General features: G+C 51.5%; 1 protein-coding gene across 1 annotated transcript; it reads right to left on the bottom strand.

The window, feature by feature from the left end:
- Positions 1-24,929, bottom strand: LMCD1 (LIM and cysteine rich domains 1). Its single transcript, XM_068409191.1, has 6 exons — positions 24,883-24,929; positions 12,512-12,600; positions 10,289-10,544; positions 6,902-7,237; positions 2,981-3,196; positions 1-2,563 (listed from the first exon to the last, which is right to left on the bottom strand). Exons 2-6 carry the CDS (start codon positions 12,598-12,600, stop codon positions 2,405-2,407), a joined length of 1,056 nt encoding a protein of 351 aa, XP_068265292.1. The 5' UTR covers positions 24,883-24,929; the 3' UTR covers positions 1-2,404.
- Positions 24,930-25,081: the final 152 nt, after the last annotated feature.

Raw genomic sequence — 25,081 nt, 5'->3', positions numbered from 1 at the left:
GGCTTTGTACAGGAGCTTTTATTGGGAACGATGGGCTGGGCACAGCCGTGGTACAAGGTGCTTTTCAATGGTCACACCCCAGTCTTTGCCCAGAGCCTGGCCCTGTTGTACACCGTGGAACACCTCCCATTTTATTCTGGCTAGACCCCTCCTACATCACTCCCTGATGGCTGTTAGTCAGGCCAGCACAGCCCGGTGAGTTTAACTTCCCCAAAAATCAGAGCTCATGGCCCACCAGAGGCAGCTGCAGCAGCCTCCTTCGCTCTACCTGATAAACCAGAGCACAGCACAGCATAACTTCTTCGCTTGGGGTGAGCATCTTTTCATGCTTATGCTGAATTTCAATTTTAATATCAAAACTAAAGGCTCACATATGTTTTGAGCTGTTAGGTGCACCAATTTCACGCTTTTGCTCCTGGCACTTGAGTGGCACAGGATTTGGTTAAGCTGTTTAATTGCAGTGAATTTTTTTAGCAGACCCTATTTTACAAGCCTGATAGGCTCGAGAGGATGCCAGCAGCCCAAGAAGCCTGCAGCGAGCGTGAAGCAGGGACTTCAGAGAAGAATTACCATTTACAGATCACACAATCAAAACCCAAACCAGAACATGATACAGTGGTATCTTTTTTGATTTTTTTTTTTTTTGCATTTAATTTTCTTCCAGACACCCGTGTAGTGGCTGTGCCCCCTCCTCACACACAGATCACAGAGGAAACCAGCTGTGTGCACACACGGGCAGTGGCTTTCCATCAGGGAATGCTGAGCAGATGTTAATGTTCGTGCTGAAATAGCATCTCACAGGTGATTCATGCTACTCCTACCACTGCTTACACTGAGCATACACACTTTTGGCTGCCTTAACATCACAGGGTTTAGAACAACAATGTGTCTTTAAAAAAAAATTTTCAATTCCCTTGTAAGAAAATGAAGAAGAGGCAATAAAGCTAAGCACTGGGCTTTATTTTTCATTCCCACTTTACTTGTAAGCAAAGTGCCTGTAGCCAAGGCTGATCCAAGGGAGCGTTGTTATTCCCAGCACAAGTTCAGGTCTACATGTCCCCCTGCTCAGCGCATCCCCTGACCAACCCGGGATGGATGAGGGGTCCTCCAGCTGTCGCTGCACCTCGGGCTGCTCCTGCTCTGCCCCAGCTCACACGCTCTAACCCTGCAGCGGGTACAGGTTCCCCCAGCTCTCATTTGCAAGTTACTTTATCATAAGCAAGCAAACACCCACAGCAGGGAGCATGCTTGAACGAGAAACCAGCGTCTTCCATGGCAGAAAGAAAAGCTAGTGATTGTGAGCTCTGTGCACACTCACCTCTGCAAAAAAATATTCCAGTTCTCTGGCAAATAATGTAGACATTTAATATAAGAAAAAAAGACTGAGCACACAGACACCTGCCAGCCTGGACTATCCCATATTTTCAGTGACTACCAGAAGCGTCGCATGACTTAGGGAACAAACACCATCCGCAGAGCCTCAGTGCCGGATCCTGGGACGGTGTCACCCCTGTCACACCCCAGAGGCGATGGGACCTTCCCTGGGGATGGGGGAGCTGGAGGACAGGGAGCAGGGCAGAGCCTGGGGTGAAGGTGCTGCCGGCAGGTTCGGCTCCCCGGTTCTTGGAGGAGTCAGTGGTGTATCACAGGGAAAAACTGGCCCTGCAGCATCTCAGACACAAACCCCCCCAGACAGCTTAGGCTGGAAAGCTGTTTGCCATAACATTCCTGGTCAAACCCAGCCGAAATACAGGCCCATCCTTTAGCTGCTCACCAACGTCCAGCAGTGTGGTGGGACCTGAACCCTCCCCTGTCACCAGGGCTAAACCAATCGCCCTGTGTGCCAACTCGTTATTTTTACACCATTGTACTCTTAGGAGGAGAAAGCTACAGCTACATGTTGCTGCAATTTCATATCACTTGTAACCACCCGGGTTAATCAAACCCTTCACACCCATTGCTTTAGTACAGTTGTCAGCAGCCTGTTAGTGTAAACTTCCAGTATGGATTTCAAAAAATACAAACCACCCTTGTTTTTGACCATGCCCGTAGGTTTAGTATGCAGAAAGTTACTTTTGAGATGTGTAATTTCCAAAAGACTATTGCAGGATCTTAGTCATAAGCAGCTTGGAGAGACTTTATAAAAACCAGCACAAGACAGAACCTCCTTTCCAGCCCCTCCTGGTCAGATACACCAGGCACCTCCCACCCGCAGGCAGACAGATCTCCTTCGCTTCCCCCCAGGAGATGTTCCCCCACGGGCGGTATTGGATGCAACAGGGCACTGAGTTGCTTGCAAGTGAATAGCCAGGCTCTATTTTTTTTTTAACCTTCCCCTTCTCGTGTACTTATGAAATGACCCCAGTCCTGGGGGGACCTCGGGAGCCCCCGCGCTGCTCCCCGCTCACAGGCGCTTGCTTTTGCTGCAGGTCGTGCACAGGAGGCTGGCGTTGTCCAGGGCGAAGGGCTTGCCCGTCAGCAGCGTCTCGCACTCCAGGCACGCAAAGTGCTTCTTGTGCCAGGCCATCCCTTCTGCCTGCTGGTAGTCCTCCGAGAAGATGATCTGCAGGACAGACAGACAACTGCTTATTTCCCCCATCTCGCCACGCCGGAGCGCGGCAGGGGGAACCAGCCCCACGCCTCCCACCGAGCCCGTGGAGGCCAGCCTGGCACAGGGCTGCTCCTGAGCAATTCAGCCAAAGCCACAGGCTGCAATTAGCCCTATAAAACCATGAGGTCTTAAATGTAACTAGAGCTGGATTGTTGCTCCGAGGTAGACACAGCGTAGCTAGCCGAGACTGTCATTAACATCACGCTGCTTGACCCCATTTTCCTCAGGCACCCCCAGCCCTGGTGCCCAGCACCAGGAGGATGCTGCTCGCCCAGGGCACCCCGGGACGTGAAGATGCACGCCGGGGCAGCCCCAAAGTAGCCCGTGGCAGCCCCCAGCGCCGGGCAGAGGGACGCCGGCCGTCCCTACCTCGTCGCAGCCGGCGCAGCGGGGCCGGAGGCTCTCGCAGTAGTGGCGCCCGCACCAGGCGGCCCCGCTCTTCCAGAAGTAGATGAGGTCGACGAGGGGCTCGGCGCAGCGGCAGCACACGAAGCACGCCGGGTGCCACTGCCGGGAGTAGCCGGCCCTGTCGGCGTACACCACCGGGCAGTCCCCCGGCACCGCCTGCTTGCAGGTCTCGCAGCGCTGCAACAGAGAGGCAGTGGGTGAGCGTGGGGGCAAAGCAGTGATGTTCAGCGCGCAGGATGGACGTCTCCTTCCCAGACACGCTGATTCAGGGCGTCTTTCAACGCATCACTCTTAACTGTGCAGCTGGTAAGAATCAGCAAAGCAGAACACACACAATCCCTGAGCACAGCCTCAACGTGTCCCACTTCCAACCAGCCTGAAGGACCGACTGCGCTCCTGCTCGACATCCCACAGCACCGAGGAGGGCAGTGGGAATAAAACATTTAATTCCAGGACCATTGTGTGGCTTAGGGTGGTTTTGTTTGAGCTCTTGTCCTGTGAAGGGGAACTTGTGAGCACCAAAGGCACATTTTACAGCTGTAGCAGCTTGGAAGGGACAGCGAACAGAGCGGTTTGAAATGAGGGCACAGAAATAGTGCAGGGAGGGGGAAGAGCAAGGCAGAGCTCAACTGAAGGAACAGCAACAGTTGCAGCTAAAAAGTGATGGGAAAAACACCTCAGTTGTGCAGCAGGACTCAGACAGCACGGAGAGCGTCCCAGGGCACCCATGGCCACCAGAACCAACATCTCCATTGCCCCAGATCCTGTGCAAACATTTGGATTAGTTTTACATATGGACAGAGTGTCAAGTCATAACATAATTAAAAGTCATTATAAATAAATATTTGCCAGCCCTCACCTGGAATTGGGTTCTTCCAGCCAGATCCTTGGGCAGGTAAGAAAGGCACTACCCACCATCAGCTACGAGTCTGGCCTTTGGGGGCCCCCCAGGCTAAACCCAACCTTCACCGAAATCCAAAGGTTCTCTGAGAGAGTCAGAAGGGCAGCACATCCAAGATGATATTTTGCACAGAGATCAGGAGTTCAGTCTTTCCTCACTGCTTTTTAATACACACATCTATGCATGAGAGAGATGTCACTCCACAGATTTCAGCACAGTGCTTCCAACTCGTAACAGTCCAAAGAGACAGAATTAGATTTGGCTAATCTGAAGATTAATTAGCATCTATGCATATTACACCCAAGACCAATTGGGTTTACTCTTCATCTGTGCCTGCAGAGCAATCCTGCGATCAGTTAAGAGCAAGCTTTAAAGCTGTCCTCTGTGAAGCCGACAGCTGAGGGGCTGTTGTTTAAGTTCCCATTTAAGCCCAGATAGTCCAGGTCAGGCTATAATAGCTGCTGAGTCTGTGCTTTGTCACTCCCAAAAAGAAACACTCTTCAGTAGCAGCTGGAGTCCCTTCCAGCAGAGCTGGGGAGAGGGGCTCTGAGCTCTGCAGGCGTCAAACCACAGTTCCCCACCACATCCAGCCCCTTTTGCTAGTCCATGGCATAAGTGCTAAGACTGTTCTCTGCATCTAGAGAGCTTTCCTAAACCCCTTTCTGCCCTCACAGCAGAAGGCTGCAGGTCCTCCCACACACACCAAGCAGGCTTTCTGTGTCTTTACAAGCACTTCCAGCACACCGTGGATCCTTGAGCACACCTCAAGGTAGGTCCTTGAGGAGGTCCCACCACGCTCACGGGCATCTCCTGCTTCACCAGCAAATCCCTACGACAGGCGAAGGCGGTGCAAGAGCAGACAAAGCGTCTCCTGGCTTGGCTCTCCTGTGGACCTGAAAGGGGCCAATGAATTCTGCACCCATCACAGGGGACCACAGCTGTATTTTTCCCCTACACCCCGGTACCTCCCTATGGCACCAGATTTGGGTGACTCTGGGCACCAGAGAGCTCCACCCTGCCGCTGCCTCCACGCTGTCACCCCCAGGGCAGCCGCCAGCCCCGTCCCTCCCAGCCCTGCTTATCTTGCAGCATCTAACAGTGAGAACAAACACAGCAGCTTTCCAACTCCCAGCTCAAGTTTCTTGCCAATAAGAACTGTTGAAAAAACAACTGACTTTGCTGTTTCTTTCTATGGCAGTTATTCACAGGGCTTTTCCTAACATCATATAACTTACATCCCCCTGCCACTTACACACTAAATAGAGTGGCTCTTCAAATTTAAGATGGGATTACAGCTTTGTACTCATTTTACATCTCCATCGCATTGGGAGAGGAGCGAAGACTTTATTAGCAGTTACCAGAGGTGTTGGCCAAGAAAGTGTCCCTTTCTCCTAAGCTTTTCCAAGCTTGCTCTCTCCACTGGCTGCTGTTTTGCGATGACAGCTCCCACGGAAGGAGCTCCCTGGGCACCACAAGGCTTCCCCTGAGCTCTCACTACACTGCTGGCCCCAAGCTTTTTGGGACAATGGCTAATTTTGATCAACTGCTTCAGGATTTAGTTTGATTCCAACACAGTGGCTTATAAAACCAGGACACTTCCCAGTCCTGAGGGAGTTAAAGATGATTTTATGCTCGGTGGAGAATATTCAGCTCCTAGGACAGACTTATTACAGTGATGGGGCCCCTCTCTGCAGCCAAGTTCAATGAGCTGTGTGAGCCCAGATGCCTCTCAGTGATTTACACCAGCCCTGTATGTTTTCCTTTACACACCAGTTTCAACTGAGCTGGCCTGAATGTGCCATAAGAGGTCTCCCAACCTTAGCACAGGGACCACACAAACACCCGAGGAAATCATTTTGAAGCAGTTCCATTTTTCAGCAAGTGTCTCTAGAAAAATGATGCTTTAAACTATGGAGAATAACATCACAGTTATGTATTTATTTGGAAGGACAAACTCGCAGTCTAAATAAACCCTCACTGCTAGGATGACTTTTATTAATGGGTTTAATGGAAACGTTCCTTTTTTGGCTATATTTTTTTAGCTTAAAATTCTTTGTCCAATTCAGTATTTTGTTGCAATAGTGAAAAACTTTCACTGTATCACTAGACTCAAAGTCAGATGCACGTTAATAAAAAAGGCCATAGTGGAGGGGAGATATTACCCAATATGGAATGAAAATGAAAACTGCTCTTAACATGTTACAATCTCAGTGCAGTAATGGCTAGAAAAATCTTGCCCTAAAAACACTCAGACACCACTTTTTTCCCCCAGCTTTAAATCCTCTGCTGCAAGTCACCCTCACAAGCACCAGTACAAAATATTTTCACTCACCGTATTTTATGATATGCATTTGTTCAGCAACCACAACAGCCACTCCAGACATATAAATCTAAAAGGGTGTTAGGGAATCTCAGTGATTTCCCTGTGGAAATGTATTTTTATGCCCAGAGACGTGCCTGGTCTGTTCAACGTGCCCCTGAGTGATTACAGCCCTGGAGCACTATCTGTGTGTTCACAGCTTTGCATTAATTAGACTGAGCCACCACCTCCTGCCACTCGTGGTTGTCCCACTCGCGCTGGGCTGGAAGCTTAGCTGGAAACACTCCCCAGCTCCCAGTGACACAGTTTCTGATCTTGAGGACCTGCCTGATGCGCAGCCATCCAGGGACATGTCATGCCCAACCTTTCAGAGCTGCTGAGAACCCAAAGTTGAAATCACCAACTCCTAATTCACTTCCCTGGGTGGTTCAGCACAGCTTTTGCTGTGGAGGGAGGGAGATGGAGAGGAGACAGCCCACCCCTCCTCACCCATTATGCGGACCCCTGCACTTGACAGAAGGGCATGAGGGGTCCCACCAGGGTCTGCCCAGCAGTCTGTCCCCCTCTCGTTGAGGCTGACCCTGTCCCCTCAGAGCTCCCCAGGCCCAGAGCAGAGCCAGGACCACCCCCAGCCCGTCCCACCACCCATCCCAGCACTCACGTGGTGCCCTGCCGCGGGCGCGCGCTCCAGGGCCCCGTTGGTGCTCTCGGGGGGTTTGCCGGCAGCGATGCTCTTGTCCTGGGGCTTCCCCTCCTCCTTCCCAGCGCCGCCCTGGCCCGGCAGAGCCACCTCCCCGACGCCCAGCGCCTCGGCCTTGTACTTCTTCACGAAGTCTTCCATGAGCTTCAGCTCGCCCTCGGCGAGGCCGCGGCACTGCGACGGGTCCTGGTCGTACAGCGGGAGCTGCCGCATCAGCTGCCGCCGGCGGTAGCACGCCCCGTCTGTCCCGGCCACCGGCTGCATCTCCTTGGGGATCAGCTCCATGTACTGCATGGCCTGGGACAGACAGACACCCCCGTTACCCCAAGCAGGGTGGCACCAGCTTTCTGTGCGCTGGTGCTTTGCAAACAGACACTCCGCTCGCGTTAGAGCGGCGGCACAAAACATGCCCCTTCCCCTCCCTTCTCCCTTTGAGTTGTTCCAACCTCCACTCTAGAAATAAAAGGCTGAACTTACTCAGATGCAAGGAGCAGCCAGCCTATTGTTAGTAATTTCATCCTCCAAAACCAGGTTGGGTGGTTTTTGGTTTTGTTTTTTTTTAAAAAAAACAAAGTTCCCAGGAACACAAAGCAGCAAAGACTTTCTAGTTTGCACCCAGATCCCTACACAGCCTCTCTCGCTGGCATTAGCCCACCATTATTGCAGGTAATTTGACAAGACGACTGCTGAAAAGACCAGAAACCCATAAATATCAAAACCCAAGACCAGCCAGCTCCCCACTGCCTTGTGGCAGGACAGGGAGAGCTCTGGGGAGCAGGGCAGAGGCTGAACCAAGAGCACCCCATAGGCTGCATGCAGCATAGTACACAAAGATCCCCTTTTATCAATTAAAAAAAAAAATCTTAATACAGGAAAAAGCAGCCAGACAGCAGTGGAGTCTGTGTGTAACTCTGACAGCCACCAACTCTACCTGACGATTGGTTTTGGAGTAAAGGTGTTTGGTCACTGAAGCCCTGCAACAGGGAAAGCAAATGCCAAGAAATGACCCAAAATAAAGCCTCCTACTCAGTCCCTAGCCAGTACCTTAAAAGCAGAGCAAACCATGATCTTGAGAGGCCTGTCCCAGGCTGAATTAGCATTGGTGGGGTCTGCACAGTTAACTTCTGCTGGCCCGCTGCTCAGGGGAAGGGAGTTTCCCACTCAAGGCATTTTTCCTATTGTAGTGTGAAGAGCTAAGGGGCAGCCAGTTGGCTCCCTGCCACTCCCTTTTAAAGACCAGCATCCAGCTGCATTAGATTTGTTTCTTACTTGGTCAGCATTTGAAAACTGGATTTTAAAAAAGTAGAGAAGCGATTAACTCTTTACTGTACATGGTCCAGCTCAGCACAGCCTTTTAAATGCAGAAACATTTGTGCAACACTGAACAACTCATCATGTCTAAAAACTTCAAAGTGAGCTTCCACCTCAGCTACCTTCAGCCAGGCAGCAGCATTGCAGGGCAAGAGTTACAACTGCAGATGCCATAAGATGTGTCCAGAGAATAGCACAGGGAAAAAAATTCAACCTGAGACTCAAAGCTGAAATGAAGGATAATAAAAAGTTGTTTCTTCTGCTGCTCCCGTGTATTATGGTCAAATGCTTCCCTATGTTGCTTAGCACAGATAATTTTGAGGAAGAGCATTTTAAGTTTTCACTGTTTACTGGATTTTGGAGATATTTTATGACCTGCTCTTTTCACTTTCCCCAAGGACCCCGAGTATCAGCTTCATAACTTCTCCAGGCACAGCTTAATGAAAACACGCTCTGAACTTCCTCCTATTATTGGACCCTCCACTTCAGGATAACAATATTAAAAACCACCCCAGGTTTCCAGCCTGCCTTCAGAAGGAAATTGCTGGAGCGAGTCAGGCACTAACTGGCACCACAGACATCCCCAGTGCCACCCCAGTCAGCCCGTCCAAGGGGGCGAGGGCAACCAAGGTTTAAGAAGAAATAATCAGTTTGCCTCTCGGTCTGCAGCTGCAATTTCACATTTGTTTTCCCAGCTATTCTTTAAGAAATCTGGTTGCAATTTTCAGCAGCTTTAAACAATTTCTTTAATTTGAGGAACAAAAGCTGTCCGCTAATGACAGCATAATATATAATGTTTTTAGTACCACACCACAGTTAAAAACCACTTTCCCTCCAGAACTGCTCTGGCTAACGCTTCCACACACCGAAAACCCCTTCCTTGCGTTCCCACACAGCTCACATGGACGGAGAGAGGGTGCAGGAGGGGAGGTGGGGCTGGGGGCTTGTTTCCACATCCAGCCCTTGGCATGGCACCACGTTCCCCATCTCCCCTTTTTACCCCGAGTTCTCTACAAAACCTGAATAGAAATATTTTTTTATTTGGACCAGACTATGTTTAGCTGTAAGAAAAACCATCCCAGGCGCAGTGCTGAAGCTGGGAGGGCTCCTCAGGCAGTTATCATTAAAGCCCATTTCCATAACAGAATAATTTATAAACACAGTGCTGGATTCAGAACCAGCATTACTTCTTTCCACATTGATTTAATTTCTCTGCTTTTGAGACAGACTGAAGCATAATTTCCTGAAAACCCCTCCAGGCTACGGGCAGTGTCCCCACTAGCTCCCTCCACCTGCGCTGGCTGCTCTCAGGACAGGCTCACACCCAGATTTACAAGAGACCCCGACTCCACCAGCAAGGCAGGACCTCCCTCTCCAACAGGGATGGCGAAGCCCACGGCAACTCCTCCTGCCCACATAAACCACCCAAATAGTTGGTCTCCACTGCCTCTCCCAGAAGCCTCCTTCTAAAGCAACATGGCTTGGGACCATGGAGACAGATCCCTGGAGTCAACTCATTGTCCTTGTGCGTGTCCCACGGCTCACACAGCTTCCTGCCTGCTTGGTGCCCTCCCAGGGGTGTTCAGGGAGAGGATCAAATCCCAGCCCAGACGCCCCGAGAAGGGCAGCAGGAATCGCTCCCACACCCAGCCTGGGGTTTTGGAGCGTGCAAACGCCTGCGTGGGCTGCACGGGCGTTGCACAATTGGCAGGACAGAGGAGATGGGATCTCTCCTCAGCAATGTTTTTATTGGACATGAGCTTTACTAAAGTAGCGAGTTTCTAGTTGTAAAACCCATTAAGACTTCTCCTAGAAATGTAAGCAAGCCTATAAAACCCCAAAGGCAATCCATTTCCCCCTCCTACCCACTCTGGTTATTTACGCAGTGTTCCAAAATACAAAGCATTATGTACATATTTCTGCTCTGTGAGGCAAGCCATATATTCTACTATTTTTCCCCAATAACTTTATTCCAAGCCACATTGTGCTCTCCACTAAGAGAGAACTACCAGCCCAGCACGCCCTGGATCTCCTTACCAGCTTCTGGGTGAGCCCCGGGGGAGCCCACTCGTACGTGATGGTGTCGAAGGTGGGGTCTTTCCGAGAGACGATGGGGTTGGTGATGATCATGCGGTTCCTCTTGTAGATGCGAACGCCATCACCCCCCTTCACGCGGGCGGTGAGCGTGGCGTACTTGGAGTCCGACAGCAGGCTCCCGATCTTCCGGTCGTCCTCCACGTCCGAGCTCAGGCTGTGATCCTCCTGGCTGCATTTGCATGACTTGCAGATTTTCCTGCGGGTGACAAGCGAGATCATCCTTTCGATGTGAGCTGGGCCACGGGGGCACGTGATGGCTCAGCCACGGAGCATCAGCCTCTTCCAAAGGTTAAACACAGATGGAATCACAGAATCAAGGAGGTTGGAAGAGCCCTCTGGGATCACTGAGTCCAACCATTGCCCTGACACCACCATGGCAACTAGACCAGGGCACTAAGTGCCATGTCCAGGCTTTTCTTAAACCCCTCCAGAGATGGTGACTCCACCACCTCCCTGGGCAGCCCCTTCCAATGGCTAATGACCCTTGCTGAGAAGAAATGCTTCCTGATGTCCAACCTGGACCTCCCCTGGCAAAGCTTGAGGCTGTGTCCTCTTGTCCTATCGCTGGTTGCTTGGCAGAAGAGACATTACGGCATACGACAAAAGGCTCCTGTGCCCTGAGCCATGTGGGGGAATTCAGCACAATTCATCCCAGTGGGATTGGCAGTGGCATGGAGCAGAAAGCTGCAACTCCCCAAGTGCTGTCCCCAAGCCAGAGCAGCCGCAGCAGCACTGACAGACTGCTGCTTCCCACCTGCCTGCTTGAAAACCCCTTCGAGCATCTCTAAATCTCCCACCCTCACCAGTCTCCACCAGCCCAGCGCCAGCCTCGCCTCTCAGGAAGCTTTACATGCCATTAAAAAAGGTGACTGCTAACAGAGGAATTGATAATTAAGTATCTATAATTTAAATTATAATAGCTATAAAGCGTGAAGGTAAGTCCATAAGGCCTCTCTCCGCTGGCCAGCTTTTCCATCAAGTGCTAAGAGCAGATGCAACCCCAACTCTGCAGACGCAACGGTGATGCAACCCCAAGTATTTCAGCAGGATCCTGGAATAAGTGTGGTTCCAACCAGCCTTTAACCGAGTCAATTAAAAAAAAATAGTGATTCAGCCAAACGAGTGCTCTAAAGTTTGGATTTCCACCCAGCTGAGGTGTTGGAGTCAGGAATTCAGGGCAGCAGGACACAACTGCACACCCCCACCACAGCACACCAGCAGCAGCCAGCACCCCCGCACCCTCCTGCAACAGGACCCAGCTGCACCCCCACAGCAAACAGGAGCTCTGCAGGCTCACAGAACAGCCCAGTGTTTCGCAAGGCAGCCTCAGAGGGCACCAATTCTTTTTTAATTAATGACATCTGGATAGCTCCCTTCCATCTCAAAGCTCCCTTTGTTTGCAGCAGCCACTGCCCCTGCCCAGAGCCAAACACCCAGTACTGCTTGGCTCCCACCAGCTACTGATATTGGTGGCTGTTTACCTAAATTAGTGTTTTTAAGAGGAAAAACTGAAAATAAAGTATTAAATAACAAGACATTTTGGCACTAAGCCCAGTATTTCAGCCATCAGGATGCTCCAGACACAGCCAGCAGCAACAGCCACCGTGGTGCTGCCGAGGGGGACGTGGCACTAAGCCCTTGCCAAGGGCTTTCCCTCACCCCACCAGCAGGTTCAGCACCGTGCCCCGCTCCCGACGTCCCACTGACCAGCACCGCCATGCAGGGCTGTGCCGGGGATGGTCCCCTGGCAGGTAAGACCCTTCTGCAGGCTGGGCCATCTCTCCCCTGGCTTTCTCCTCTCCCCAAGCCACAGCTCGCTGCCAAGACCGGTGCCCAGCCTAGCAGAGATAGTCTCAGCTCCCAGGGAGCAGGCAATGTTAGCAAGAGCGGAAAAAATCCCACTGCACGAGAGCCCCAGCTTGGTTTAAGCATTTGTGGATGAGATTTTTAACCAAAAAAAAACAAGAGCAGGGCCAGTGAGGGAATGATGGAGAGTAGGGAGCATGAGCAGCTTCCCACCCAGACCGCATGTCCCCTCCGCACCCCCCCCCAACACCCCTCCAGTGCTCAGCAGTTATTTACACTCAAAATCACCGGAGTCTGAATGCCGACAGGGCCAAAGGGACAATGTTGGGTCAGGGCCCATCAAGGCCAAGACGTTACCTCCAGGAATGTGGCTCGAAGCCTGAGCACGTCCCTCTGCAGCGCAGACAAGGTGTTCCTCTTCCCGACTGCGGCTGGCTCACCGACATCTGCAAAGGAACGGGACACCGGGGTTGGCAAGGCTTTACCCTCAAAGATTACCCGAGAGCAGAGTGCTAATACTGTGTTTTGTCCTTCAGATCTTGATTTCTTCAGCCATGCCTTATGTCGTGTGAAGCCTCAAACCTCCCAAATGCCATCTGACCACTGTCCCTGCTGCGAGGTTATGCAGGGATGCTTGGAAGGATGGCACGTCTGGAAGGGTGTAGTGGGATGGCACAGCAAACACACACACTGGGCAGCCACCTTAATCTCAGGCACAGAGGCCTCAGGTCTCATTAAAAGATTATTTTGATTCAGCTTATATATTGCATATGAATCTGTGCAAGTCAGAAATTCCATGCAGCGAAACATGGAGGGGCATAGCCTCAAGCTTCACCAGGGGAGGTTCAGGTTGGACATTAGGAAGCATTTCTTCTCAGCAAGGGTCATTAGCCATTGGAAGGGGCTGCCCAGGGAGGTGGTGGAGTCACCATCTCTGGAGGGGTTTAAGAAAAGACTGGCCATGGCACTTAGTGCCCTGGTCTAGTTGCCATGGTGGTGTCAGGGCAATGGTTGGACTCGATGATCCCAGAGGGCTCTTCCAACCTCATTGATTCTGTGATTGCCATGACCCATTGCTAAACTCACTTTACTGTGGCTTGGACCTCCTTGGTGCTGGTTTCCCAATTTTAAGGCAGACCACAAGTCTTTACACAGTTTTTTTTGTGTGGAACTATCAAGTCCCCACACAAGGCTGCTCATCCCGGAGAGGCACAGCCCAAAGGGTACGAAACAGCCCATCTCAGCTCGCTCTGCCCGAAGGACTGCTACTTCATTTGTGCCTCAGCCTTCACCTCCAGCTTCCCCCTCAGTTTTCACCTGCAGCCTTTCCAGATATTCTGAAGCCAGTGAAAAGGCCTCTCACCCTGGGAATTCATAAAAATACATCTTAAAAATGGTCTTAGCATGCACACACACGCTCCTCCCTGCCTCTAATATCCCGAAAAATAAGACATTTTTGATTCTTCAGCTCCATGCCAGCGCTCCAGAACAGATAAAGACATTTAAGTTCCCAGCCCAGACCACGAACAGCCTTGCCAGTTGTGGGACTGTGTGCTAACTGATGGGGTTTTTTACTGACTCTGATCTTAATGAGTCAGACAGAAGCTGAGTACAGGCAAGGGACTATGAATGGTTGTTTATTTAAAATACAAACATCTGGATTAAATAAACTCATTTGGAGAGGTTTCATTACATACGAGGGGGAAAGCAAAGGGAAAAGCATTGTCAGGAGCAAGAACCAGTATGTGAACCCCCCGTAAGACAACCTGACCCTTCAGAGTCCAAGTGCCAGTGCAGGGATCCACGGTCATCTGGAGGTGGCCACCAGCCTGTGACCTCCACACTGATGTGTGACCCAGCATTTCACTTTATTGCTTCAATGTTAACAAGACCCTTTCTTGGTAATTTTTTCAACTTGGTAATTCATTCTACTTGCCCAAATAGACTTCTGCTTCATGTCCCAGGCCCCAGGTTAACTGAGGTTAACTGCTCTTCACTCAACCTGAACCCCATGGAAGTTACCTGCTGACTCAGCACTCTCCAGAACATCCTCATACCTTGCCTTGGGACTGCTACTGGTGTCTCACCAGTTACACATCTCAGCCCAAACACAGTGACATGGGTCACGTTTAATATGGCAAACTCAGCTCTTATCTTCAACTGCCGTTACTGCTTCGTTTGAAGAACAAACCCGCTGGCATCCACAGGCGATCCCTGCCTTTGGGTTATACAAAAGCTGATCATCCGTTTCCTTAAGATGAAACTAAGCAGGTCCTAGCCCTGATCTTTGGCCACATACAGCTTCAGCCATGCACAGGAGCCCTAGTCACTGGCCCTCCCGTTTGTGCCCTGCTCCAGCCAGGACCAGCCCACACACCTTTGTGACCTGGCCACCGACCGCTGCATCGCCTTCCCCTGCAAGCTCAGAGCCCTTGGGCAGCATCTCCTCACGATGACCCAAAGCACGGCCACATCTCTGTTTGGAGGCCAGCACTACTCCTCGCTCCCTCAGCAGCGGAGGGAGGTTTGAGCCACTCTCATTTCCATCTCTGTGCAGGGGCCAAACATAACAGGCGCTGCTGCCTGCTTCTTGGGCTGCCTGGTCAGCAGGACTTCCTGCCCAGATATGGAGCTTCTCCTCACAGCTCTGCTCCAGCTCCTCAAATATGCATAAAAGGAGATTTATTTTAAAAAAAGAGACACAAGACACTGCAAAAAACCCAAACCCAGTAAGATAATGTGAAACAAATGCTCACCAACTTAGACTCCACCTATGTCCAAGCCCATTTGGTAATATCACTGTTAAACAAGGAGAGACTAAAGTTTAAGATAAAAGAGGTTGAAGGCATTTGTAAAGCCTTTAAAAAAAAGCCTGTGTCAACAAACTGCTTGGAAGAAAAACACGTTCTGCTCACCCTGACTAGATATACAACGCATTTTAAGATTTCTGTTTTGGCTTTGAGTGTCTTAGAGCATTCTTGCTATTAAAGGAGAGAAAGCAAGTCGGAGCAGAGGAAATTCTTAGGTAGTGAAATGATAGGAAATTGAGGCCATTCTACCCACAAACACATCTCTGAACAATCTCAGGAATACACCAGTAACACCACGGTTCACTATTATACTGGCCAAAGGCAGGGCCATCCTAGACACTGGTAAGTTCACTCAATGGCTGGAAAACAGAGAGCCTATTAGGGACATGGGTTAGTGGTGGACTTGGCAGTGCTGGGTTAATGGTTGGACTCGATGATCTTAAAGGTCCTTTCCAACCAAAACACTTCTATGATTCTATAATGACAAGTGACAAGGAAAAACACCCAAACATGGCTCCATCTTGGTTTAGAGTTTAAGGACTCCTTTGGAAAGGAGCACTGAGCTTCCAAGGCAGGTCTGGTGAGATGGACCCCCAGTTAGAAGTTATGAGGTCAGGGTCCAGCTCCAACAGTCTGCTCCATTCACAGCTCAGCTGAGACTCCAGAAGGTTCTTCTGGTGTACCATCACCCTCTGACCAGTCTAGCACACCTTGGCCAACGATCCTTTGCCAAACGGCCCACCGAAGCCAGTTTGACAATTGAGTTTGTTGCGAGGGGACTGTCCTCAATGGCACATGGAGAAAACACTTTTTGCATCCACATGACTTGAAAATCCTTCCAAGTGGAAGCTTCTTGCCACTCTCCTCACCACCAGTTCAGTGCCAGAGATTTAGTACATCCACAAGGAGAATACTTCAGACTAAACTTTGGTAAGCGTTTCCCAGTGAAGGCTCCTCTAGAAACAACTAGACTAATGCTCCAGGCAGAGAGGCCAAACTTCTAGACCACAAATGGGCTGAACTCAAACCTGATGTACTGTGCAGGAAGGAAAAGGTGCCTTGGGATGTATTTAGCATCTCTGCTTTGTACAGCCACAGAAATCTGGAGTGGCTCCAGCACCCTGCTCCTGGGACACTCACTCCATGAGGAACCCCACTGTTTTATGGAGTACTGAGTAAAAGAAGTCTAACATTAGTATAAAATTTTCACAGAGCTTACAAGGTGGCCTGTAAGGGAAAGCTAACACCCTCCCCTAAGAGCTGCCTTTGCAGAGAGGCTGGTTTACCTCAGGTCCTTGCAGACCCCTGAAGCCCCACTGAACATCTGTAACACACAGATTAACCCTCCGAGTGCCACCAGAACCCACAGCAATATCCTGCTTTCCTCCAAGGACCTCAGGGAGTTTTCTACATGAGGGGAACCAAGCCCAGTAAGAGCAGACCAATAGCTACTGCAGCCAAGCATGGGCCTGAGGGGGCTGCTCCACCGCCTGCAGCCTGGGACCCCCAGCCAGAGGCACCCACCTTCGCTGACGCTGCATAAGGGAAATGCAGTCATGAGCCTGGCACTTGCCTTGCTCAGTTTTCTTCCTTTTCTTTTGCTATGAGACTGCTCCCTACACCATCTCTCTCCAGCTGTGCACAAGGCACAGGGTCAAGCCAGACTTAATAAATTAGTTTTGACCTCCAGCAGAAGCATGCTACATGTCATGAGACCACAGCACGGGCTTGGTTAAGTGACAAACAAGGTGGAAATAGGGAAGCGGAGCCAGCTCCAGCTGCTAAATCAGTCCCTGTAACAAAAGGATGATAACTGAAGTAAGGAGATCCTTATCTGAGCAGGGATGCTTAGACCATACTCCCTTGGAAGACCTTCAGTTCTTTCCTCCTGCATATCCACAGGGACCTTGGTCTAATCACAAAAAGAGTTTCTAATAGTCCTGCAGATGGGAAACAAATACCCTGAAAGGCCAAGGGACCTCCTAGCAGGATGGTTTCACCATTAGCAGCACATACACATGAAAACGTAGGGCAGCTTCAGCCAGGAGAGGAGAGGACAGGACAGGATGTCCCTCTGGTCAGCAGCAGCACTGGCCACCACACCAGTGCTCAGGGGGAGCGGACCTGCAGGGTCAGGAGCCCAGCTGACTAATTGATCTGGATTTGCATCCTCAGAGGAACTCAGGCCTGGAACAAGGTTCAGTTTTGGCAAATTTGGCTAACGTGGTTACTAATCAGACTGCTGAAGACCCACCAAGCTTCCAAGAACGTACACCCTTGTGCAAGAGTTAGTTAGCTTCACGCACAGCGATGGGACATGAGGCAGGACTCTGCTTGCTCAGTGCCAGCAGCGAGCACAGGTACCATCAGGGCAGGGTCCCGAGGGGGCTGAGGGTGACCCCATGGGAGCATCACTCCTCCCTGGCACTGCTGTGCCAGTCACCCACCGCCCTCAGCCTCCCAAGGGGCTTTTGGGACCGGCTGCGGCTGCTCCAGAAGGGCCCCGCCAGGCCCTCCTGCTTCCACAGAGCTTTCTGGATCCTGAAAGCACTTATTGCACAACACCTTATTTGGAGCCTAAAAACAGCGATGGAGACACGTAACTACCTCAAGTATGTTTTCTCCTCCTTTTTAGGAAGGGAAGAGGAAAAGCTGGTTTCCAAAAAGTTACTACAAGTTCACAACAGCACTTCAGAGCCGAGGGCCTGGTTTCACCTCTCCTGGAAGGCCCTCACGCAGTGTCGGTGTTTGATACCCTACCCCAGCAAACCACAGCCAGAGGAGAGCTGAAGGGAAGCTCAGGGACCACATGAACGCTTGGGTGGGGTTCCTCCAGCTGCAACCAATTCTGGAGATCAGCAGCTCTAACTGTGTGAAAGTCCCTTGAACAAAGAAAGAGGGAAAAGTCACAGGATATTCACATGGGTGGGACCAGCTTCCTCAGTACAATTGTTGAGGAGTTCAGGGGTATGGACAGAGAGCAATTAATTCGCTGTCATTATCTGTAATAGAGTTAAGCTTGCATAATAATAGGGAGCTAACTCAAACTTCCTTACATGTTTCCAGTAGCTGGAGGGTGTAAGTGTTCAGAAGAGGTATCTGTATCACAGCGAGGGGAACGCTGTGAGCTCGGGGCACCATAAGTCAAAGCTGAGGAGTATTTACACGGGCTGCAGGAGAAAAACCAGCCAAGGCCAACAGCAAAACATTAACACATCCAAGGGGCTGTGTTTTAGTTAAAAGCAGGAATAAAGCCAGGCTCAGTCCAGACAAAAAGCCTCTTTGGTTGCATTTTTCTTTCCACTTCGTCAGGGTCAGCACTAAGGACACCACAGCGGAGGAGCCACCGCGGAACTGCCGCTCCTGGACCAGAGACCTTGCCCAGCAGTTTCACACCTTGGGTATCACACTAGTTTTTTTTCCCCTCCTGCTGATGGCAAAGCCTCCTCCTTGACCATACCTGATGTCCAGGCAGGAGGGCTGACCTCGGAGTGCCAAACAGCTCTTCAGAAGGGCTCCGTGGCAGTGTCTGCAAGTGGAATAAGCTTGTACAAGGGCAAACAGCTACTTTTAGACATGCATTAATTGTGTCACACTTGCTACTGTAATTTTGACTGAGAACAGCAAAGGATTGTTTTCGTTTGTTTTCTTATTTTCATAGACAGAAAGCATCTATTGTAATCATGACCTGAAAGCAATTTGTTTCCCTGCCAGATTCTGAGCCAGCAGTTATCCAAATTACCACACTCACAGGGGGGGAAAGAAAAAAACAAACCACTTCCAAAGGACTGTCTTTCATCTCAAATTCTCTCTATAGGATTTAAGTCACCAATGAAAGAGTTGGTATAATCTGGAACACTGGAAGCACTTATTGATGTTACACTTTGCAGAGTAAGAAGTTTGCTGCTTTTATTCTAGCAACATAAAGACCAGGGGAAGGCACAGATATCTGAGAAAACGATTTCAATGGAGCTGCCAGATCTCAGCCTACAGGATGAGAGAGATTCAACAGAACCAGAGCCTCTGCGAGAACCTCACTGTTCCAAGAGCACATAGTTGGCAGCATTCCTTTCTCCACTAACAACGTGTGAATTAATGATAAGAGAAGGGCAAACTCTGAAAAATAAGATGAATAGATTTTTCCATAAGCAAGACACTGCTTCAGACCCTTGGTCTTAATTATAAAAGCAAACCAAGCCAGTGAGTAGGTGTATGGAATGGGAAGAACCCACCCAAATTTAATTAAGCAGCAGCAGTGCTGAGTTCCAGAATGCCCAGGCTAGTGTCTTATGGTAATTATCAATTACCTTCAGCCAGCTTCGTCCTTCCCACCTCCAGCACGTGCAGAAGGTGCTGAACTACCACCAGGAACGGAGGTCCCTCAGTACACTGACATGCTGCACTTCAGGAGCTGCTGCCATCAAATTTCTGTACAAGACCCCTGATTTAGTCCTCCGAACTATCTTCTCAGCTCAATATTTGTATTTTACCACTGAGGAGATCCAGACACAAAGCTGAGGACGTGCCCAAAGGCATTTCACAGCAGAGCGGACAAAGGGCAGAGGCACACCTGGGCCACCCACCCCTCTCCTTCACCCCGTCCTTCCTGCTCTGCACCCTCCCTGGATCAGCTCCAAGCCCTCCACAGGATCTGCCCACTACCACAAACCCCTCCAACATCTCAAAGGCCCACCCAGCTGTGCAAGAATGCACAAAAATGGCTTTGGCATGAGGTGTTTAAGAGGAAAGGTGCAGCCCTCTGACAGCTACCCAGAAGCTGTCCCACCAGCCTCTGGCACTGTAGGTCTGTGTTCCCATCCTCAGTGTCCAGGGCTGGGACAGGTACTTCAAACGAGGAGAAACACTGCTCTGTTACTGTGTCCTGATGCTCTTGGTTAAGACATGGTGGCAGGAGGTGGGTGGCTGTCCTGCAGCCTCCCCGTTGCAGCTGGCATCACGGATGCTCTTTGGTAGCCCAAGCAGACATGGCAGCACATGTGATAGCAACACAGGGGATATTCTTCTTCCACTGGAGCTTTATAATCTTGACACAAGTTACCCCCTTACACAGAGGGAAAATAAGGTGGGGTGCTTTTGAGTGACACGTTTCCAGGTCTTTGGAAAGAGCAAGTAAATGAGTCCGAGTTCACTTTGTAGCTGGTGACGCCCTGAGCCCTAACGCAGAAGCTGAAGGGCTGTGCCACCTCAAATACCAGTAGGGCATGGGCAACCAGCCACAACGCTCTTGGGTAAATTTGCTTTCCTCAGTTCCTCTGATAAGGCGACAGTAGATTTTTCTTTCTATGACAGGTTCCTTCCCAATGAAACACTATCTGGAATAATTTGCCACAGACTATGTAAAACCTAATCCTGGCAGACTTTAGCCCCTTGCCTGGGTAGGGGAGGCAATAAACCCCCAGCATTTAAAAGTTCCATGTTCAACTGCACTAGAAATCAATAATATTTGCACAGCAGTTTGTACACAACAGCTACCCAGCTGCTTCAGTGCTTCTCTTGTCCAAGCCTTTAACACTGCAGGCACAAGCAACAGTCACTTTCCTAGAAAAGTGTATTTTTGTGTGTCAGAGCTCCAGCTAACAGCACCCACAGTTATGTACTAGCAGAGAAAACCCTTTGTTTTCCTTACTTCCTACTACTCAGCCATCCTCCCCCATCTCCCTGGGATTTTTATTTGCACCATTTGACACCCAAGCGAGCCATCCAGCACACACTCCCATCCCCAGTGCCTGTTTTAATTCACTGGGATCACCCACCCCTCGGGACACGGCAGAAGAGGCTTTCCTGTCCCTTGCCCCTCTGATCGATTCACAGGAGCAGAAGAAATCTAACATTAGTACAGGAGTTTGGTGGATCAGGCTGGTAACCAGCAGCAGGGAACTCTTGCTCTTCCGAAAACTGCAAACAGCTGCCCTGAATCTTCCCCCTCCTCTGAGCCCCATCTTTAAATGGAGCAATAGCTTCAAGCGAGGACATCTGAACACCTCTCTTCCTGAATGGCTGAAATACAATATTTCCTTTTTAAAAAGGGAAAAAGGACCTCAGCCTAAACAAACCCTCCAGACGCTGCCTCCCTGCAGGACGAGAGGGGTTTTGTAACCTGTAAATTGTATTTTATGGGACTCAGCTCAGCTCTGAGTCCAAGTCCCAAAACAAGCTCTTTAACCCATGTGCTGCTTTATGATTTCTAACTATAAATGCTCGTTCAGAGCTAAGCAGGTTTCTGCATTCAGACCAACATCTGTTTCCCGTGACAGCTGCAGCAGCTCTTCCTCCCTCGGGCTCCAGGTGAGGACGCTGGTCCTGGAGCAGGGCTTTCAGTCCTGCAGGTACAAACCAGCTCTCAAACAGGGTGACGCACCCATCTCCCCAGGCCACCAGCCACGTGCAACCTGTCACCACCACAGCGACCAAACCCCTTGAAGGGCTGTTGGACACAGTAGTGACCTCACAGATGCGTCCTGCAGAAGCCTTCTGGGCATAACCCCGTCATTTGGGAGCTGTGTCCTCCCCCCCCGATGCACCGCGGGGAAAACACAGCCGGGGGTCCAGCCCCAGGACCCTGCACACCCCAGCCAAGGGATGCAGCTTATGAAAAAATGAATGAAAAAAAGTCTCCAATACACTCCTCAAGTTTTCTAAGAGGCTCCAAATCGCTGGACTTCACAAAGGGCAAGCTCCCAGTCCTCAACAGCATTCCCACGCACACCTACACACGTGTGCAGAGGAGCCTTCGTGCCCAGCAGCATCGCTGATGGAGAAGGGAGGCTCCTGCCTGTCCTCAACACCCCCAGACCCCCATGTACACGGGGCCGGGTCAGCACAGAGCAGCAACGCTTCCTCCTGTCCTGCAGCCTGTCTGCAAAACCCCTGCTAAAGAGCTGAAGAGAGAAAAAGTTAAAGAACCAACATTTGTGTTAACTAAGTAAACTTTACCTTGGCTTTGCACAGTGCTTTTAGCTTAGTGGGTTGTTTTCTTCTCCCGACAAAAATGGACCGAATGCAGCGAGAACAGTACACAAACCCCACTGCCCGCCCGGTCCAGCTGAACCGGCTCCAGTAACGCCCGAGATGCCAGCCACCACGCTTTATCTTCGCTCCGAGTTTTAACTCTCCATTTAGGATTTAATCTAAACAACCCACTTGCCAAGCAGAACGCCGTCCCGCTCACGCTGGTTTAATTTCCTCAGAAAGAATCCTATAATGCGCTAGGCAAGACATCAACAATAATTAAACCCAACAGCGACTGAAAATCAGATTTTCAGGGCCTTGCAACAGGCCCTAATGAGTTCCAGACTTGCCTTCCCCGACTTGCTCAAACTGGTCCTGCGACGCTGCCAAGCCAAATTAAAACTTGACAGCCTTCCACCCCATGCCCAGAGAAAGTGCCCTTCTCGTGATTTAGGGAATTAAACAGCCGTCTGCCATGAAGACACCCATTTGTCTTTGGACATATATTATTCAGGCAGCAATCCTGGGTCTGTATTTTTTTCCTTGTTTTTATTATGTCATTTCATATCCCTTTTGCACTTTTCCTTTTGCACCCCACCAAGCCCGGTTCCAGTTCAGGAGACAGGCAGCTCCTGAGAAGGATTAGGCAGAGCCAGGGCATCCCCCCACCCCGTGCAGGGGGTGTCCTGCTGGGCAGCCTCTCTGCTCCATCCCCTGCGGATGATGCTCGAGGGGCTCCTGGGACATGGCTCTGGTGCAGAGATGGCTTTGCTGGGGTGGATTTCTGCTCCACAGCCCAGACTCGCTCAGCCTCCCCTGCTGCCCATGCCTAGCCCTGCTTCTCTGCTCCCTCCCCAAGGGACCCAGCCCGGGGCTGCTGGCAGGGGCTGCACCCGCTCAGGCCCCCCAGACAAGGCAGGAGCTGAGCTGCTGTGCGACAAAACCAGCTTGGCCACAGCCCAGCCAACAGCACACAACCCACAGCTGCAGTCACCCATGAAAAAGGGGCCAGTTTTCACTCCTGGGGGATCAATCTCCACCTGGTGCCTGGTAAGAACCTCCCGAGGGCCCCCAGTTGCATGCAAAGGTGCCCTCCCACAGAGGCTGGGGCACCCAGGACCCTACGGACATGCCCAAGGGTTATCAGCAACAGGGGCCCGCTGGCAGAGGACACATTGCTCTGAGTCTCTGGGGATGTCACACCAGAGGAGACCTTCCCGGCAGGTCCTCGCCAAGCCCTGGCCACCCCTGCGAGGACATGGTGACCCCACGGTGCCGCACTGGGGGAGCCCGCCCTCACCAGTGGGCACCGACAGGGTCAGCAGGGACAGGGAAGGTGGGCAGAGCTGGAAGGAGGAGGGAAGGAGGAATCCCTCAATCCCTCCTCAAAAGCATCAGGTGCTCCAGGCAGGACACAGGCAGAGCAGGAGCATGAGCACAGCCCCAGCCGCAACGCAGACAGCAAGTCCTGCTGCCATCACCAACATTTGCCCAGGGCAACCCGAATGGAGCATCCAGTTTTGCACAAAACCCAGCGAATAGTCTTCCCTGGGATCCAGTAGTGGCACAGTTCAAGCCTAATGGGACAGGGGGAGCTGCACCTCAATAGCAGATGGGCTGACCTTCCCTCCTGGCAGCCAGGGAGGGATCTCCAAGGACAGCAGTGGCAAGAGACTTCTCACAGAACTTCATGGCAAAGGGTGCCATCGCCCTCGAGAAGGTTGAGGTGCCCTGTGCCCTGGCAGCCTCACAGAGGCCAGTCCCAGGGCACAGCACTTGGCACTGCCCGGTCGGGGCCATCTGGCATCAAGAGATGGGATTACAACGACGTGGAAACCGAGGAGTGCCGACATTAGGTGTTTAACTCATCTCCTAATTATGCAGTGACAAAGGTACAGCAAGGAAGGTCGGGAGAGCAGCTGCTCCCTGATAACCCATTCCACACCGTTCTTATTTAGTGATTAAAATCCCTTCCACTCAGCTCAACGCCATGCCGAGAGGGCACTCGGTTATTCTGGTTCTTTTGCTCATCCAAAGGCACCGTGGCAGAGCTCTGGGGTGTCCTGGGGAAGGCAAGCTGACAGCAGCGAACCCCCTCCCGAGGGTCTAAAAGGAGACAAGCAGCTCCCCCCGCCCAGGACACAAGCTCAGAGCAGCAGTGGTCAGTCCTACACCAGCTAATTCAGACACCAACAGCTGCTTTTCCAGCACAAGCTTTGTTGGGGGAGATTTTCTTGTACAGAAATAAGAACAAACCCAGGCGCATCGCTGGGCACTGCGTCTGGGCAGCCCCAGCACACACCCACAACGCACGGCTACGTTTGCCCTGGTGAGATGTAGGAAAAATTTAAGTACTTCAGAGATTGCTCTTAACCCCGAGTATTTAATAACTCACGTAATATCCATGCTCTGTGACACTCCTCTTTGCACAGGCTGCTTGTTTCTTACTCAAACCCAGTGTAGCACCAGTCGCTGGGGGAGTTTTGCCCCAGGACTGCAGCGAGTTTTTAATCGGGTCACAAAAATACAGAAAATACAGAAAATACAGAAAATACAGAAAATACAGAAAATACAGAAAATACAGAAAATACAGAAAATACAGAAAATACAGACCCGGGAGCGACCTGCGCCGTGAGGAGCCGGGCGGGGGCTCAGCACCCCCCGCGCTAGCGCAACACCCGCGCACGCACAGCGCAGGCTGCCAGGGGCAGGAGGCGAGGGGATATTGGGGGGAAAAAGGGGAAAACCGGAGATTCGCAGCCCCGCCGCCGCCCGCGACTCGCCGCTGCGCGCCCGTCCCTCCGCTGCGCGCAGCCCAGCGCGGTTTCCCGAACCCGCAGCCGCGCCCCGGCACCGCGCAGAGCCCCGACCGGGCGAGGGGCTCCCAGGGAGGGGGACAAGGCACCCCGGGGGGCCCCCGCCTCGCTCGGTCCGGCTCCGCGAACCCACCTTCCGCGCTCCGCGCCGCTCCGCCGCTCCGCTCCGTCCCGCGCCCGCCGCTCGCCCGGGGCGCGCCGCCCGACGCGCGCCCTTTCATTGGCGGCCGCGGCCGCCCCGGCCCGCCCCCAGCCAATCCGCAGCCGGCAAGAAACTTCTCTGACCAATGGCGTGCGGCGGGGCGGGGCGTGCTGGCTAACGCGCGCACGTG

This window comes from Nyctibius grandis, chromosome 10 (assembly GCF_013368605.1).
Source record: "Nyctibius grandis isolate bNycGra1 chromosome 10, bNycGra1.pri, whole genome shotgun sequence".
Classification (NCBI taxonomy): Eukaryota; Metazoa; Chordata; class Aves; order Nyctibiiformes; family Nyctibiidae; genus Nyctibius; species Nyctibius grandis.
Note: the sequence above shows the minus strand (reverse complement) of the source record. Positions and strands in the feature narration are given on the sequence as shown.

What these genes read in the sequence shown, in the direction of transcription:
- LMCD1 (XM_068409191.1), bottom strand. Translation starts at nt 12,600, where the DNA reads ATGTCGGTGAGCCAGCCGCAGTCGGGAAGAGGAACACCTTGTCTGCGC. An exon ending in CGGGGCTCACCCAGAAGCTG is followed by an intron (nt 7,238 to 10,288) that starts GTAAGGAGATCC and finishes TGTCTGTCCCAG; the next exon opens with GCCATGCAGTACATGGAGCT. An exon ending in CGCCCGCGGCAGGGCACCAC is followed by an intron (nt 3,197 to 6,901) that starts GTGAGTGCTGGG and finishes TCTCTGTTGCAG; the next exon opens with CGCTGCGAGACCTGCAAGCA.